Here is a 16773-nt window from a genome sequence, read left to right as displayed (position 1 = left end):
TATTTTAAGTTTTTCTTTATTTCAGAACTGCCTTTATGTACAGACATCATTAAAAAATGCACATACACTGGAGATTTTCCAAGGAATAGGAGCTGGAAATACAAGTTAAGGGCAATCAGGAGAACTGAAATGGTCCCAGAGAAGCTCTGAGGATCACACTTCCTTAAATGTCCTTGATAACCTCTTCAAGTTCTTCCTTTGTGAACATGTGGAAATTCTGGCCGGGCTGGACAGTGGCTAGCTGGAAAGAAAACAGCGAAGGGTTAATCAGCTGGGCTCAGTCCGCCTGCTGATGGGAAAGAGAAGCTGCGTTAGCAATGATGCAGCTGGTCAGTAGGAACCAAGGGATCTGCTGTCCCAGGGATATCCTTTCCGGCAACAGCTTCTGAAAATAGTTCTGACTCCAAAATAAACATTCTTATTGACCAAATTTTCTATTTTGAGGTTAACCACACATCTTAGTTAACCAAATGCCTGGCGTCATTGTCACTTCATGAAGTTACTGCAACAGGGATCACAAAAGCAGCAGCAAATTCCATGGGGTCAGTATGTTCTTCTGTTAGAGGTTCCTTTAGAAATATATTAAAAGCATATTTACACACTTGCAAGTTGAGCTTGTGTGTGACAGCAGGTGACCTGGCCACTCTGTGCCTCAATTTTCATAGGTAAAAGGGGATAATGACAGCACCTAATTCACTGAGTAATTATGACAATTAAATGTGGTACTATGTGCAAAGTGCTTAAGGACAGTGCCTAGAGCACAAGTGGCAGACACAAGGCCCACGGGCCGCCTCCACCTTGTTTTATCCTGCCCAGCGCCTTGTTTCTACTTGTTGGTAGCACTGACCTCCTTGCCCCTAGTTAAGGAGTAGTTACATTTATACAGTCCTAAAATTGCATTTGGCCCCTTGAAGGCAACCCCGAGGCCCCCGTGGGGGCCTGATGTGGCCCCCAGTGAAAGTGAGTTTGAAACCTCTGGCCTAGAACATTATAATAAGCACCAAAAAACTGTTAACTATCATTAAGTATTATTTTCTTTAAAACTGTCCATATGGCAACTTAACAAAATTATTATTATTTTTTTAAGGACTGGCAATGAAAAAATTCTATGAACACTGTCAGGAAATCAGTTTTGACAAAAGTTATCCATAATAACCAGCAGTCCAGATTATAACCTATTTAAGCAATGCAAGATTAGGGTCAGAAGATGGTCAGTTTCAAATTTACTAAAACTACCAAGTTTTCCATCATCTCTGCTGACAATATAGTGCCTATTTTGGGGTAATACTGAGGAACTGGTGCCGCTTCTCTTTTGCTTATAAAGCTGTTGAACTTCATTTGTTTTACGTGTTATTTCCTCACACTTTTTTTTAACTTAAGATTAAACATACTAGGGCGTTTGTTAGTAATATTCATTACTGATATTTAACATAATTTGGAAACTTCCAGGATAAACATAATCCAGTTCCATGTTTATTATTCCCTGCCTCATGTACACATAAAATTGAGAAAAAGACTACATCTTAAAACTCCTGAAGATCTGTTCTCTCAAAGCCTGCAGTCCCCCAGTCCTCCTGAAAGATCTGATTATGTGAAATGTGAGAGTCCCAAATATATCTGCAAAATATGTGTTAAAACAATTCACTCCTGTCCATATAGACCATGAGTTCTATTCCAGGGACGTTAAAATACAGAAATGTTACTACTGCTCTCTAATGATGAAACACAGAAGGTCAATAAACCAGAGAAGAGTGAAGGCCCACAGAATTTCTTGTCAAATCACTCATGGCTCATAGGCTGGTCATCCCTAATCATTACAGGGGGTGACAGACTAGCTGAACAGAACAGGCCCACAGGACCAGGCTACAAACCAATACAGGACTCAACCAAGGGCTGCCATCAGGAAGATACTCATATGGCATGAGTAAACAGGTCCCCTCACATTTGCATAATGATACATTTATTTACATAATGAATAGGAAAGATTTTTCCTATTTATCTCACTTTACTTTTGAAAAACCTGTGAGACTTTTTCAATGTGTTTGTGATTCCAGCCTCAGCTAGTTTTTTTTTTTTAAGATTTTATTTATTTATTTTGAGAGAGAAGGGGGAAGGGAAGAGGGAGGGAAACATCAATGTGTGGTTGCCTCTTGCACGCCTCCTACTGGGGACTTGGCCTGCAACCCAGGCATGTGCTCTGACTAGGAATCGATCCAGCAACTCTTTGGTTCACAGGCCCATGCTCAGACCACTGAGCCACAGCAGCCAGGGCACCAGCTAGTATTTCAATGTGGCCCAGCAATGCTTTTACTCATGCCTGTCCATCTGGCTTGTCCAAACATTTCCCATTCTCTTAATTTCACTGTTGCATCCACCCAGCACCCTCAGCAGATGATCTAATAACATACGGACCTCTCTGCCAATTCACCTCCGAACCTACCTTATCTTCACTCATTGTCACCTCCTTTTCTCCCATCTGCTCTGAGCCTCCTAAGCAAGGGCACCTGGAACCCGGTTCATGCCTCTCCAGTGTCACCTCTTGCCAGCTCCCTAACTCCCATCTCACACCCCAGCATTCACACAAAAGCCCTGAAGTTCCCGTATATGCATGCTTTTACTTCATGTCTTTGGGCCTTTGCACAAGGCTGTTCCCTCTTCCTGGAATAACCTTCTCGTCCTCTCTCTGGACATCACCTCTTTCAGCAAGCTTTCCCAAGGCCCCAGTATACACTCTGTGCTCTTGTGGCAGTCCACTCTTACTGCTGCTGGAGAAGTGTCACCCCGAGCTGTTGTTAGCGTTCGTCCCCTACACCACACAGTAAACAACCTGAATGGGACCTGGATTTTCTACGTCTGCATTCCTGGCATCTATCGTGGTTCGTGGCATACAATGGGTATTCAATACACATAATAGGAAAGAATTCTACTCTTAGAAACCAACTCGTTCATTGGTGCCATGCCTTCCCCCTTCTAGAACTTTTCCATCACTATTTAACCTCTGCTTTTATATCTTCTAACATTTTTCTATCAACTAGTTTCTTCTCAGTCCATACAGTATTTTCAAGTCTTTCCCCATCCTTAAAAATACAAAGTCCTTTCTTTAATGTCGCCTTCTGCTCCTGACATGTCTTGAGGAAGCAGCGTGCTCTTGTGTGGCCCGTGTCCTCACCTCCCTTCCCCTCTTTCACTCACCGAACTCTGGCTTCTGCCATTACCGCCTTACCAAAGTTCCCTATTCAAAAGACACCAATACCTTCTTAGGAACGGGCATACAAAAGCATGATTTTTTTGCGATCCATTCAATCTTCAGTAACAGGAGCTAAGAAATTTGAATAAAAGCCAGTAAACCAGAAAAATACCTCTATGTTCGTTGCATTCAGCTTTTCTTCCATCACTTGTTTGAGGATGATGAGTGAAGACTTGATGGCTTCTTTCAGAGTCATCGACTGGAAACAGAGGGTGAGGAGAGCGGCCATTACTTGTACTCAATCTCTCCTCCCTTCAGAGATTCCCCCATACCTCCCTGAAGAAGTGACTTAGCAACTATTAATAGAGCATACATCTGAGTAAGTACAGCGCATTACAAGTACCTCTAGAATTCAAGTAAATGGTAAACAAGGAGAATACATTTATTCAGAGAAAAAAGTCTTATTTTAAAGCAGAACAAATGGCTTTTATATGGTAAGTGGTCTCTGAAGAAGGGTAAAGGGCTACCCTCTTGATATCTTCTTTTAATTTAGAAGCAAGACAGTGTTGGTAATATCCTATGAGTAATAATTCCTAAATGATCTAAGAAGGTGGCCCAATGGTTTAGAAAATCGATTCCTTTTTATTACGTTTTGTACTTCACTTCCCCAGATGTAAAGTCAGTACTTTTAGGGGCTGAAGCGAGCCGGGGTCTCTGGAGAACACACCTCAATGATGTGTGCGCCAGCCTCCAGCCACAACGCGTTACCCCAAACCGGGCCTTCGGCCACAAAGAGGAAGAGTGCCAATGCCCACTCGCTCCCAGAGGCGGGCTAGAAAGTATAAGCTGCTGGGGAGAGCTGTGAAGATCAAGGATAAACAAGCTGTGGTACATCTATGCCACAGCGCTCCACAGCAATGAAGAGAAACTACTGCTGTGGGCAAAAACAGGAGTAGATCAAAACCAGTATGTCCAATGAAAAAGGCAGACATGAAAATAAAAATAGTATGATTCCATTTATAAAAAGTGCAAGAATCGACAAAACTAATCGGTGGTGGTACACGTGGCTGCAAGGGAAAGAGATGGACCGGAGAGGAGACAAGCATCTCGGGGAGTGGGGGGAGTAGTCTCCACCTTGGGTGGTGCAGACAGAACTCTCAGAATCTGTCCATCTTATTGTTTGTAAGCTGTGTCATGATTTTAAAACTAATGAAAGTGGGAATGTTTATCAGCACAGATGTGGTATACATATACATACCACAAGTGAGAATGCTTAATTACCTTGTGGTAAACTTCTTGTAAGGAGCTCTGGGCACCCTCTGAAGCGGAGCCAATTGCTCGAGCATCACACTGTACAAAGGTCCCAGAGGGGTCCATGTGGAACCTGTACACCCCCCCAAAAGAAGAGGATTACAATGCTTAAGAGAAGTGGTATTTTAGGTAACAAACACCTCACTAAACACATAAATGCTTGCCCTATGGTCAGGACACTCCACCAAAATATGGAAGCACAAATGCAAAGGATGTTCTATGCCTGGAGGAAGCTGATCTTTTAAAAAGTGTTTAAGCAAACTAAAAGCTTCCCCGGGAATTGAGAAGAGAGTTACAGTACAGTCTGTATGAACACGGCACTGGGGTGTGCCTGTCCCAAACACGTTGGCGGGCAGGGATCAGAGCTCCAATGCCAATGCTCCAACGCCAAGCTCTCAAACACATCCCCTGACTACGAGAACCGAGTTCCTCCTACTTCTTCCCAGAATCAGCCCTGGTTCCACAGGGGAGTTCTTCAGAGGATCCCCAGATGTGACTTCATATAAACAACAAAGAGCCGCTGAACTTCAGAGTTAGAAGCTCTTTGCCTTTTACAACACTAATCTCAGTTGATTTAAACTACCAGTTTCCAACCCAAATTAAAATAATTCTCCCAAAAAGGAAGCAGAAAAAAATATAGAGAAATGGTTCTTACAGCTGAGGTCCTTTCTCATCAACTCCTCCAAATAACAGTGCTACTCCAAAGGGACGAGACTAGAACCAAAAACAAGAGGCATTAAGATAACTGGCTTCGGGGTGGGGCAGCGGGGAGAAGGCAGCTGGGAAAGCTAAGTATAGAGGATAAACGTCCTCGGTCCCACAGAACAGCCAGGAAACTTAACACAAGCCCCACTCACCATGGCACCTGGATCTGCATCTTCTTCTCCAAACTGCAGAGCCAGATTGGACACCGCCTGGGTCACACTCTCCACCGTCATCGTCTCATTGTAGGTGAACCAGTGGTTCTGGAAGAGGAGCCAAGCATGGTCTACCTTCCAAAGAGAAGGGCCTGCCAACAGCCCCACCAGCACACTGCACACGCCCCGGCCCTTGAACTGTGCTTGGAAGCAAAGCCTCAATTTCCAGGGTGTCTTCCTTAACACTAAACTCGAATGCTTGGGGCTACATGGGAGGAGAAATGCTCCGAGATGGACTGTTACCAAAGGGCCCTAAGCAATGCTGGACTGGAGGGCTGCTCCCTCGAGAACAGTTACTGCCTCACAGCACCCAGTTTAGTCTTTTCACTACAAGAATGCGAAGAGCTGGGTGCCAGTTTCCCTCAAGATCCTACCTTATCTATCATTCTGTTGGTATTCGAATTAAATGACTTATTCTCACATAAGTACTGACAGCAAATAAGTGCAAAAAATTTTACCCATCACATATATATTTTTTTACTAGTCTTGCTCTCCAGGAAGCAGGTGCTCAATAAAAAAAAAAAAAAAAATTAAAAAAATTTCAAGCCCTGGCTGGCATAGCTCAGTGGATTGAGCCCAGGCTGCAAACCAAAGTGTGGCAGGTTCGATTCCCAGTCAGGGTATATGCCTGGGTTGCAGGCCATGACCCCCAGCAACTGCACATTGATGTCTCTCTCTCTCTCTCTCTCTCTCTCTCTCTCTCTCTCTCTCTCTCTCTCCCACCCCTTCCCTCTCTAAAAATAAATAAAATCTTAAAAAAAAAGAAAAATTAAAAAAATTCAGTACTCCTGACCAGCATTTGTCAACTGGTACCTGTCATTCCTCACGGCAGGAGAGCTGTTGTCTGCAAGCCTAGCAGCCAAGGCGGCTGGGGAGGAAGATGTCCTTCAGCTCCGTTTACCTCCCGCTATGTGCTCCCACAGAAAGTCAGGGAACAGAGCATGCTTGCGTATAGAAGGCAGATCAAAAAGGAGCAAGAGACTGTCAGCACTATTTACAAGGGCTTCCTTAAAGCTGCGATGGTTGGGTGGCTAGCCTCCAAGCCTCCAAAACTTGTAACTAATTGTTGTAACTAGTGATTCTACCCAAATCACTCCCAGGAGCTCCGCACAGATAACCTGTAATGCAGCCCACACAGCTGCAGCAGCACTAAACAAGGAACCCAAGCACCCTGGCGGAAAGGAGAGATGAGGCTAATCTTACCTGTGTCTCCACTCTGGCTTTATCAATTAGAGTCTTAGCATCAGCAATTAGCCCACTCATGGCACAACCTGTAATGTAAAAGTAACATATGACCCAGTGGCCCAATTCTTGTAGAACCCTTTCATCCACTCAGGAAATACTGAAATTCTGCAGTGGAACCAGGGTTCCATTCAGCAATCCCACACCAATATACTCCAGAGATCAGATGGGAAATTATCTGCACTGAACTCCAACTATAATTTAGTACAAATGAATAAAAAACCATCTACAATGACAAAGAAGTCCAGCTACTAAGACAGAAGAGAGAAACGGCTGATCAAACATGAATTTCCACATATTTCACCCTTCAGCATCCCTTTAGCGCTCTTTGTACGCCGTGACGTACCTGCACACTAAGCAAACACCAACGCCCTAACAGGAGAAATAAGGAAAAAAATTACTCTCTTACTGTAAGTTTTGATGGAAGACCCCAGAATAAAATCAAAAGCCTTTTCATTTCCCTGACCAAACACAAACCAACTAATATATTAGTGGGCAAGTCTGCCTGATGGTCCAAGGTAGTAAGTTTGTGGCTGTTCCTTTACATGCCGGGACTCGAACCTAAGTCTGCAGCCCACCTGTCACTGCCATGTCTTGGACCTACAAATCACACCAGATGACTCCCTCACTGTAGCCACTTGGACATACCACAGACTCGATTCCAGGTACTTCCCTTCTAGACTCTCTCTTCCTCCTTGGCCCCCACAACCAACCACATCCCAAATTCTGTCAAACTCCATCTGATTAACAAGGCTGTTGTTAGTCCTTACCTCTCCACTGTCTGGCCTCCAGCCCTAGGTAAAGTCCTCATTTCTCTCTGTTTGGATTAAAAGCAATTTCTTACCCCGTCTCCCCGCCTCCAGTCTTGGCCCCTTTCACTCTACCTTCAACATGGTTATCAGAATGCTCTTTCTAAAACCCAAACCTGTTATTACCTCAATGCTTAACACCCTTCCCGTCAACACAAAAGGACCGAGTTTAGGCTCTTCCCCGGACTCCTTTCTTGCCACAGCCCGTCCACCTCTCGGTCACATCAAACTGCTGTGCCAGCGTATGTTACATCTTACACAGGAAGGCTCTGCTCCTCTCCATTCCCTCTGATCAGGGTGCTTTGCTGTTCCAGCCAGACATTGTTCACTTGGTGAAACTTCCTCATCTTGTAGAATTCAACTCAGCGCAAGCATCACCTTTATGGAATCCTTTTCTGAAAGCCCCACTACCACGGGCCTCAGGCAAAACTAATTATTTCCTCCTCTGTACCCCAGCTGAGCACACGCAGCAGCCATTCTCAACATCGCCGTCGCTGAATTGCACTTGTGTGCATGTCCACCTCCACGATTAGACTGTACGCTTCCAGAAGACAAGGATGATGTCTCATTCCTCTCTGTACCCCTGGGGACTAGCACAGTGTCTGGCACACAGTAGGCTCTCAATCTGTTGAATGAAGTAACACTGATCTACCTCCAAAAGACAGGTGACTTGACATAAAGTCGACACAATGTCCTAATATTAAAGGACTAAATCTCAGTTTCTATATCTATGAAAAGAGGGAATATTAAGCTCCCAGAGTTACCATGGCATTTGGTTCAGATGCCTTCAAGCAATTATTTTACCAATGTTTCATAATTAGATGAGCAGATAGGCTAAGAAAATCTGGACGGCAAACTAAAATGCCATGTAGCAAATAAGCAGAACTACTCACTACAAAGATGCTAAAGCTAAGGCAGGGAAATTACAACAGAGACAAAACAAAAGGGCGGGGTGAATAGGGGGAGACAGGGAGTAAAAAGATAGATCTGAAGATCCTTAAGAACTCCTCTTTTTTAGTGAACTCCTGTAGCTTCCCACACCACCCTCGGCTTCACCAGAACCCTCAGCTCCCAGTGGGCTCCTACTGGGCTAATGTTCTGCATCAGTGCAGACCCAGCCATCACAGGGAGCTAGCCTTTGACTCAGCCTTCACACGTTTCAACAATCGTCACACTAACAGAGTCCAAACCTGAGGGAGAAGGGAACTTCAGGAAGTAAACGAGCCCTGCAGCTGCTCCCTACATCTCTCTTACGCACGCTGGCCTGCTGTCTGGAAATCGACAGCCAACAGGGACTAAGACGTTCATCCCAAGAACCTCCCTTGGAACACCAAAGACCAGTTAGCCCAGGCCTGACCCTACAGAGCAGCTTCTCCCGACTCCTCACCTATGTGAGCATCGATCTCTACAATCTTCTCAATGCTGCTTGGCTCCATGAGTGGGGAGGTAATCCTCTTCTCCACAGCAAGGCACACCCCCTCCGACGTCTGGATTCCAATGGCTGTAGAGCCAAGCTGAAGAGAAACACGTTATGGTTATCACGTGCAGGTCAAAGGACAGTCACACACACACCCCCCCCAGGAACTTTTCTGTGTGTCTTCACAAGACAGACGCCCCAATCAGCCACAGCGAGCACACGGAGAGAATACGGAGAACCCTGCTCCTGTCGATGGCAAGAGCACTGATTTACAGAATTTTGAAGTTCAATAAGGTCTCGAAAGTATCTGGAAAACAATCAACTTTAATGCCAATATTTTGGAGAGGGGCAGATTCTGAAGTTCTAAACATATTGGGCAAGGAAATAATAAAACTCTAGTTTTTTCTAGACCTGGCTTCTTTTCACCTCTGCTATCTTATCTGTTCCGAAAGGTGATATTCCTCAAATCTATGTAGCTCCAGAAAAATAACTTACTTAAAAAAAAAAAAAAAAAAAGGAAAGCCCTGGCTGGTGTGGCTCAGTGGAGTGAGCGCCAGCCTGTGAACCAGAGGGTCGCTGGTTCGATTCCCAATCAGGGCATATGCCTGGGCTGCAGGCCAGGTCCCTGGTGGGGGGCATGCCAGAGGCAACCACACATTGATATTTCTCTCCCTCTTTCTCCCTCCCTTTCCCTCTATAAAAATAAACAAATAAAATATTTTAAAAAAATAAAAAATAAGAAAAAAGAAAAACCATCAGCAAGGTAAGAATGCTAAGTTTTTGAGGTCACTAGCAGTCCACAATGTGGCTTAATTTCATCTCCCCATCCCCATCACCTACCGCTCTGTCTCAGTTTCCTTGTCTGCAAAATGAGGATAACAATAATAATGCTTACACCCAGAAGGGCAAATCAATACATTAAAATGGTTAAAATGATGCCTAGCACATAATAAATGAGCAACAAATGTTAGTTATTCTAGTTTGCATAGCTTACTTCTACTGCCTGCTACTCAGTCTCCTGTCTTTAATTTCTCTCTCCCAATGTATCTTTCACGTTATGGCCTGACAGACCTAACAAAAGGCTACTTTCATGAACTACTTCTCTGAAGAACTAGTATCTCCCTATATTGCTTGTAACACCAAATCCAAATAAGCTTCCAGAGTTCTCAAAACCTAATTCCTCTTTTCTCTTCCAACCTTATTACTCATTATTCCCCAACAAAATCCCTTAGGCACAGCCCAACTAATCTTCCCATGCTGTATTTTCTGCTACCCTTGCCCCTCTGCTCACGCTGTCTCCCCACCTGTCCAAGCACACCCATCATTCATAAAGCCTTCCAAGACTCTGTGCTCTCGCCTCTGAGTTACCACCGTCTTTAGTTAGCTCTACAAAGCAATGGCTGCCACTGTGAGCACCAGGCTCTTGAAGCCTGTTACTGCCAAGGATTCCAAAGAATTCCATGCATCATATGCATAACAACATGTCAGCATGAAGATAACTCTACAATACATCAAAATCAAGATAATTTTGTTTTGTACACTTACATTTATGCCTAGGTATTTCTAGATTACAATTTTGCCTAACCACCACCCGCTTCCCCTTGGTGCGGCCCAGGGAAAAGGAGAAGGGAAAAGAAGGAACATATGAACTCTCTGTAGTGTTTCTTTAATAAAACTCATTAGAAGAGCAACCAATGTCCAGATGCTCAGTGTAATACAGTAATTCTGACGCTGACACAGACTTTCACTCCGGCCCCTAGAAACCGACTCTGAAGGCATTCCCCCCACCTCTGCTGGCTACGTCTCACCCATGCCATCTGTACCGTACGTCCAAGGGGTCATTTCTACTGTCAGCCATTTTCAGTCATCTCTCCAGCTGCTTTCATACTACTGAATCCTTACCGTTATCAAATCGCTTTCTCATTGGTCACTCATAAGTTGCCAGGGCAACAGCCAGATTATTTAAACACCAAAGAGCCTGAATTTTCACAAAGGTTAAATTGCATCCATTAAGAGCCACATCACTATCCAGGGCTAGGGAGATCAGATACCACCTCATTATCTCTAAGCAATCTAGAAATTACTAGCAGTAAGAGGCTTAAAGGAGAACCCCAAAACTGAGCACTACTCTTGGCTTGCATACATGGGCGGAACTGTTGTCTTAGCTGGGGCTCAAAATGAATGTCACAGCTTGGAATTCTGGTAGCCTCTTCATAGTAATGTATGGTTTCTTTTTCTTTCTTTCTTTCTTTTTTAAGATTTTATTTATTTATTTTTAGAGAGGGAAGGGAAGGAGAAAGAGAGCGAGAGAGAGAAACATCAATGTGCGGTTGCTGGGGGCCGTGGCCTGCAACCCAGGCTGGGAATCGAAACTGTGACACTTTGGTTCGCAGCCCACGCTCAATCCACTGAGCTACGCCAGCCAGGGCTGTAATGTATGGTTTCAATACAGGGCAAAGACGACCGGAAGTAAAAACAGGCACTCAAAGCTGGCCCATCAATTTCTGGCCCACTATCTATCACAGCTCTTCCTCCTTCACTTCTATGTCCCCAGCTCATTGAAATCTCTTCTCCTCCTTTCCGGGTTCTCATGCAACTGTTTCTGCCCATGCACTCTTTCCAGAAGAGGTAGCTTAGAAGGAAACACAACAGCTCTCTTCAGTCGTCTGAGGAGCTGTCCTTTGGAAGAGGTTTAAACATTGTGTGTGGTTCAAGAGGAGAACTAGAACCAAATAAAGGACACTTCAGGAAGTTTGACTTTTGATTCAATACAAGGATAAACTTCTAAATCATTATGAACTATTTCCACACAGGATGATGTACACAACGAGAAAATACTCTGTCACTGCAACTATACAGATAGAGGCTGTCTGGGGATGTAGCGCAGACTGAGGCACAGGGAGACAGGCTGGACTGGGCCAGTGATTCTCAGCTCTCGCTGGGCATCAGCGTCGTCCCTGGGGCAGTTCTCAAAAATACCGACGCCTGGGCCTTACCCTAGACGACCTAAGCCAGAGTTTAGATCACCCCTCACCCAACAAATATAGTTCCTACATGAGAGCTTTAGCTTACTTTCTAGTTTTTTTAAATACTCATTTTGAACTATTCGATTCTGTTACTAAATTACAGAACACATCTCTTAATCAAATACAAATTCACAACCTTACCAAGAATACGGGCGATCAGTTGAAGGGTTTGTTAAAAATATCTCCCAGGTACTAACTCTGAACTTCTATACCCCGCCCCCTTTATAGTCAAGAAGATTATGAACACATCCAATCCACTGAGACAAAGCTACTTATATAATTATGAAGCGGTTATCTATTCAAAAAGTTTTAAAACAGACTTTAGGAATGGGACTGAATTGCTACTAAAATGGTTAACAGTGGTTGGTTAAAGGGAGGTAAAGAACATTTTCTAAAGGACAGAGAAAACACTTTTACTCTAAATGGTCTACCAGCAAAGCTTTCAGTTATCATGAAATTTCAAAAACTACGCCACTTGATACTATACCTTGATAGCCTCAATGGCATATTCCACTTGGAACAATCTTCCTTCGGGAGAAAAAGTATTTACACCCCTATAATTAAAAAAAAAAGGTATAAAAAATTGTCAGAAGAAATAAGCATAGAGACACTGACCTTAAGTTCCTAGATGCCCAGCTCAAACGGCCCCAGGACGCGTGTGCCGTTGTCATTCCTCACCCACCACAACCTGCAGCTTGTGTGTGTGTGTGTGTCCATTACAGCTTTTCAAGGGATGGAAGCGGTGCAGGGAACACTTCTGCGCCACTCCCAGAAAGTCTTCAAACTGACCCAAGGAGAGCAGGTGACTTTCTGCCTCAATGCTGAATCAATCTGGAATTCCTTTGGTAAATTCACGCCCCCAAACTATCAGGCAATTCCCAAGAAAACGTGCATTTATCCTTATCGTCTTCCCATTGCATTTGATGTTAATATCTTACCTTTTAGTAAAAAAGTCAATCACAGGTTTGCTCTACTTATTTGCATGAATTAGTACTGTTACCTTAACAACAGACTGAGATCTGTGTAATCCCTACAGCCTAAGCCAGTTCATTCACTCAGTATATATTTATACCAACTACCTGGCAGACTGCTTTTCTCTCTGAACACCTCCCCACCCCTCCTCACGCCAGCCTGTTGGGAATTCCAGTGGAGAAGAGGCACCAATAAAGGTCTTAGCTAGAAAAACTTTCAGCACACAATGGATACTTTAAAAATATTAGAACAAATGAATAGAAACAGTTACGATTCTTGGTTTGTGGAGTCTGGATTTTGAGACATATAATATGATATAGCATAACGTTTTCAAATTTGTTTTATCAAAAACTCTTCTTTTGCCCTGGCTGGCGTAGCTCAGTGGATTGAGTGCGGGCTGCGAACCAAAGTGTCGCAGGTTTGATTCCCAGTAAGGGCACATGCCTGGGTTGCAGGCCATGACCCCCAGCAACTGTACATTGATGTTTTTCTCGCTCTCTCTCTTTCTCCCTCCCTTCCCTCTCTAAAACAAATAAATAAAATCTTTGAAAAAAAAATCACCAATTCTGATAAGATTAAAAAAAAAAACAAAAAAACTCTTCTTTTAAAAGAATGTATATAAATCCCCCAAATATAAAACAAATAATACAAGTTGACATTTACTACATAACTACTATACGTCTGGTACTATTACAAACCTTTAAATGATTTAACTCAATCCTCTAAACAATCCTATGAAGTAGTATTCTAAGGCAGACACTATTTTCCAGATGAGGAAGTTAAGGGACTAGGAGGTGAAGTGCTTTGTCCAAAGGCACACAGCATGTGAGAGGCTGAGCTGGAATTAGAGTTTAGGCATCAGGACTACAGAGTCTAAGCTTCAACTGTTCCACCAGACCACCTGCGGGAGTCACCGGGGCTAAATCAGGGGTGAAAGGAGGGTCCCGCCACCCCGGCCACCTGTGGGCCCCAGAGGTAGCATCCCTGAGGGCATTTAAAAGGAAGTTTAGGACTCTAAGGAAGATTTTTTTTTTTAAATCACTGGAGAAAAGTCCAAAGACAGAAGACCTGGAATTAAGTTCTAGTTCTGCCACTTACTCACTTTAACTCCTTCAAATGGAAAAACAAAAAAACAGACCCCATCCTGCCTCTGCCACGAGACCATCAGTACTGAGCTGCACGGAGTGTGCAGGAACTTTGTCAAGTGTACAGTACTCCTCCAGTGCAGTATTTGCATTCCAGTTCAGGAACTTCATCCTAGTGACGCATTACTATGTCCTCCGTAACATGGGGTTCTGCTCTTGGCCCTCTTAAACTTGACTGTTTCCAGGGTTACTTCATCTATGCCAAGTACCACCTCCTATTTCCAAACCACTATCACCAACCTGACCTCTCTTCCCGTGTTAATCTGGATGCCCCCTGAGCACCTCCTTGGGTGTTCCCACAGCACCGAACATTCGACATTCTCCAGTCTGAAATCTCTCTTCAAATCTAGCCGTTCTGGCAAAATCAACTCCTCCTGACATTCCCATTTCAGTTTTATTTTAAAATGCCTCCCATCTCCCTGTTCCCCAAGCCAGAAATTCTGAATATTCTAATCCATTCCTCCCTATCTTCTCCCATATTAACCATATGCCAAGTCATATCAATGTACATCAAATTCCTCCTACACGGTCACTCAACACTCTCTTCCATTCTCAATGCCCTCATTACCTTGCACCCGACTAGTGCAATAGCCTTCTAACTGGGATTGACTCACTTTTTCCCCTAAGCCAGTCCATTAATCTCTGTAACAATTATGACTGTGTAACTCCTTAAAACAAGTTATGACACCCAGTTACCTACAGAATAAGACCCACACTCCTTAGCTTCATGATGAAAACCACTCAATAATTAGGACCATCCTATTTTTCCCTATCTCCCACTATTCCCACCCATTATCATGTGCCAGACAGACTGGAATTTCCCAAATATGCACTGTGCTTTCTGATGCTCTTGTTCGTACATTCTACAATCTCTGCCTCAAAACTCTTGACTTAGACTGTCCATATTTGTCAAAACCTTGCTTTCTCAAGACTCAGGTTAAATATCAGCTCCTTTGTAAAGTTTTCCATGACCCCCTAACACTGAATGTAATTCATCAAAACTCCCCGTGTTGGATTTCTCTAATGACGTGAACGTAAATCTGATTCATCCTGTAGTTACTTTTTTCAACAGTTCTTTAAGACAGTCTCCTGTATGGGGCAAGGATCTTGATTTTATTCGCTGCTCTACGGCCAGCAACTAGAACAGCGCCTTACACACAGCACACGCTCAAGTAAAATACATCAGCTAAAATTGAAATGAAAAAGGACTGTACTCTAGGACCTTCTCAGGAAGACACAAAAAATGAGTGACACAAAGCAAAATGAAGATGTTAAGTAAAACCTCAATGCTCTCGAAGTTAAACACTGACTAAGTCACTTCACAGGACAGTAGGAAAAGCTGTCAGTTTTAAAATTTCACATACTACATGTATGAGTCAGTAAAAGGATGAAGTTGTAGTTTCAGGTGACAGAACTTCTGACAAAGTGTATGAGTACCTGGCAAGAAAGGCAGCTTCTCCAGCCACCTAGTACAAAGAAAACATCTGCCTTTCTTGGGGGGGGCGGGGAGGCTGTTTAAACTTAACTGATCAAAACAGAAACTGAAAGTTAAAATGTCTGCAGCATATGTGCAATTTCATACTGCTTAATATTTCCAGGCCCTGAGAAGCATTTTTATAATAAATATAATAGTCTCAATTTTGATATAGAAACCAGATCTGGCTTGTCTTAAACTCTTTAAAAACTCAGAGAAGCCTAGGGCTAGTGGAATCGGCACTATGAGAAAATTTTGAGAACCAGTCTAAACACCAGTTCCTATAAAGTCAGATTCCAGACACTGTATCTGGGCACCGCCGAGATTGCCTTCGCGCTTTTGCGGAAACCGTACGTCCCAGCATGCCCTACTGCATCTCCAAGGAAAGGCGGCTCTATTCCCACCACTAAGAAATGGAAAACGAGGTTCTTCTCCTAGAAGAAAAAGGGAGCTGACATTATCAAACTCACTAAATATTCTCTAGTTGCTTTTTCTTCCAGGCAGCACGTTTACATTTTTTATAACGGTGGCAAGAAAAGATGAACGGGGTAGGGGGGTGACCTCTGGCCTCCTCCGGGTTAAAGGTCGGAGTACCGCCCCTCAGCCTGCTTCCCCCAAGCACAAAGCAGGGCTTCTCGCTTCCGCACCGAGCTAGGACCCAGCAGTGACTCAGCGGTAGGACAAGGATGGCTGATAGGCACAAGTACACCTTGGGGAATCACAGTGGGCGGTTGGGAGGGCAAGAGATCCCCAAGCTAGACTAGCCCGGGTTCCTGGAGCGCCCCATGACACGGCAGAACCCAGGCCAAAGCTGGGCCCCTGGCCTGCCCACCCATAACCCCAACCCCATTTTCGCTTGCCGGACGTACCTGTCGTACTCAGACCGGGTGAGGAACATGGCGAGGGCAGGAGAAGGCGGCAGCGATTACGCGCGGATTTTGAGAGCCAACACGAGTGCACCGGCACGCAACTCCCCACACCGCCTCAGAACTCAGGCCCCACTCCCAACTGCGCGTGCGCCCGCGACCCCTACAGCCCGCCCTCCTGTGCCTGCCTCCTATTGGTTGTACTTAGTTCCCGCTGAAATGATTGGACCAAGGAGCTTCCCTGCTAGGTTTTGGTTGGTCCGGGGAGGGCGGGACTCCGGTCGTATTTCCGCTTTGAAGCGCAAGTGGTTGCTAGGAGCGCTCGAAACGGCGGGCGTGCAGTGAAAGACGTTCTAGGAGAAGTGTGAAAGTTGGGTACCCTGAATCCTGAGTTGATAGATTCTTCG

The 16773-nt window shown here is 44.3% G+C and overlaps 1 protein-coding gene across 1 annotated transcript; it reads right to left on the bottom strand.

The window, feature by feature from the left end:
• PSMA5 (proteasome 20S subunit alpha 5) lies at positions 1 to 16519 on the bottom strand. Its single transcript, XM_045816835.1, has 9 exons — positions 16370 to 16519; positions 12397 to 12463; positions 8854 to 8980; positions 6619 to 6686; positions 5356 to 5463; positions 5154 to 5212; positions 4469 to 4571; positions 3360 to 3446; positions 1 to 241 (listed from the first exon to the last, which is right to left on the bottom strand). Exons 1-9 carry the CDS (start codon positions 16396 to 16398, stop codon positions 164 to 166), a joined length of 726 nt encoding a protein of 241 aa, XP_045672791.1. The 5' UTR covers positions 16399 to 16519; the 3' UTR covers positions 1 to 163.
• Positions 16520 to 16773: the final 254 nt, after the last annotated feature.

Source organism: Phyllostomus hastatus, unplaced genomic scaffold (assembly GCF_019186645.2).
Source record: "Phyllostomus hastatus isolate PE091 unplaced genomic scaffold, TTU_PhHast_1.1 phas_scaffold_216, whole genome shotgun sequence".
Lineage (NCBI taxonomy): Eukaryota > Metazoa > Chordata > Mammalia > Chiroptera > Phyllostomidae > Phyllostomus > Phyllostomus hastatus.
This window is presented reverse-complemented; position numbering and strand designations above follow the sequence as displayed.

What these genes read in the sequence shown, in the direction of transcription:
- PSMA5 (XM_045816835.1), bottom strand. Translation starts at nt 16,398, where the DNA reads ATGTTCCTCACCCGGTCTGAGTACGACAG. An exon ending in ACCCGGTCTGAGTACGACAG is followed by an intron (nt 12,464 to 16,369) that starts GTACGTCCGGCA and finishes TTTTAATTATAG; the next exon opens with GGGTGTAAATACTTTTTCTC. An exon ending in ATGCAGATCCAGGTGCCATG is followed by an intron (nt 5,213 to 5,355) that starts GTGAGTGGGGCT and finishes TTTTGGTTCTAG; the next exon opens with TCTCGTCCCTTTGGAGTAGC.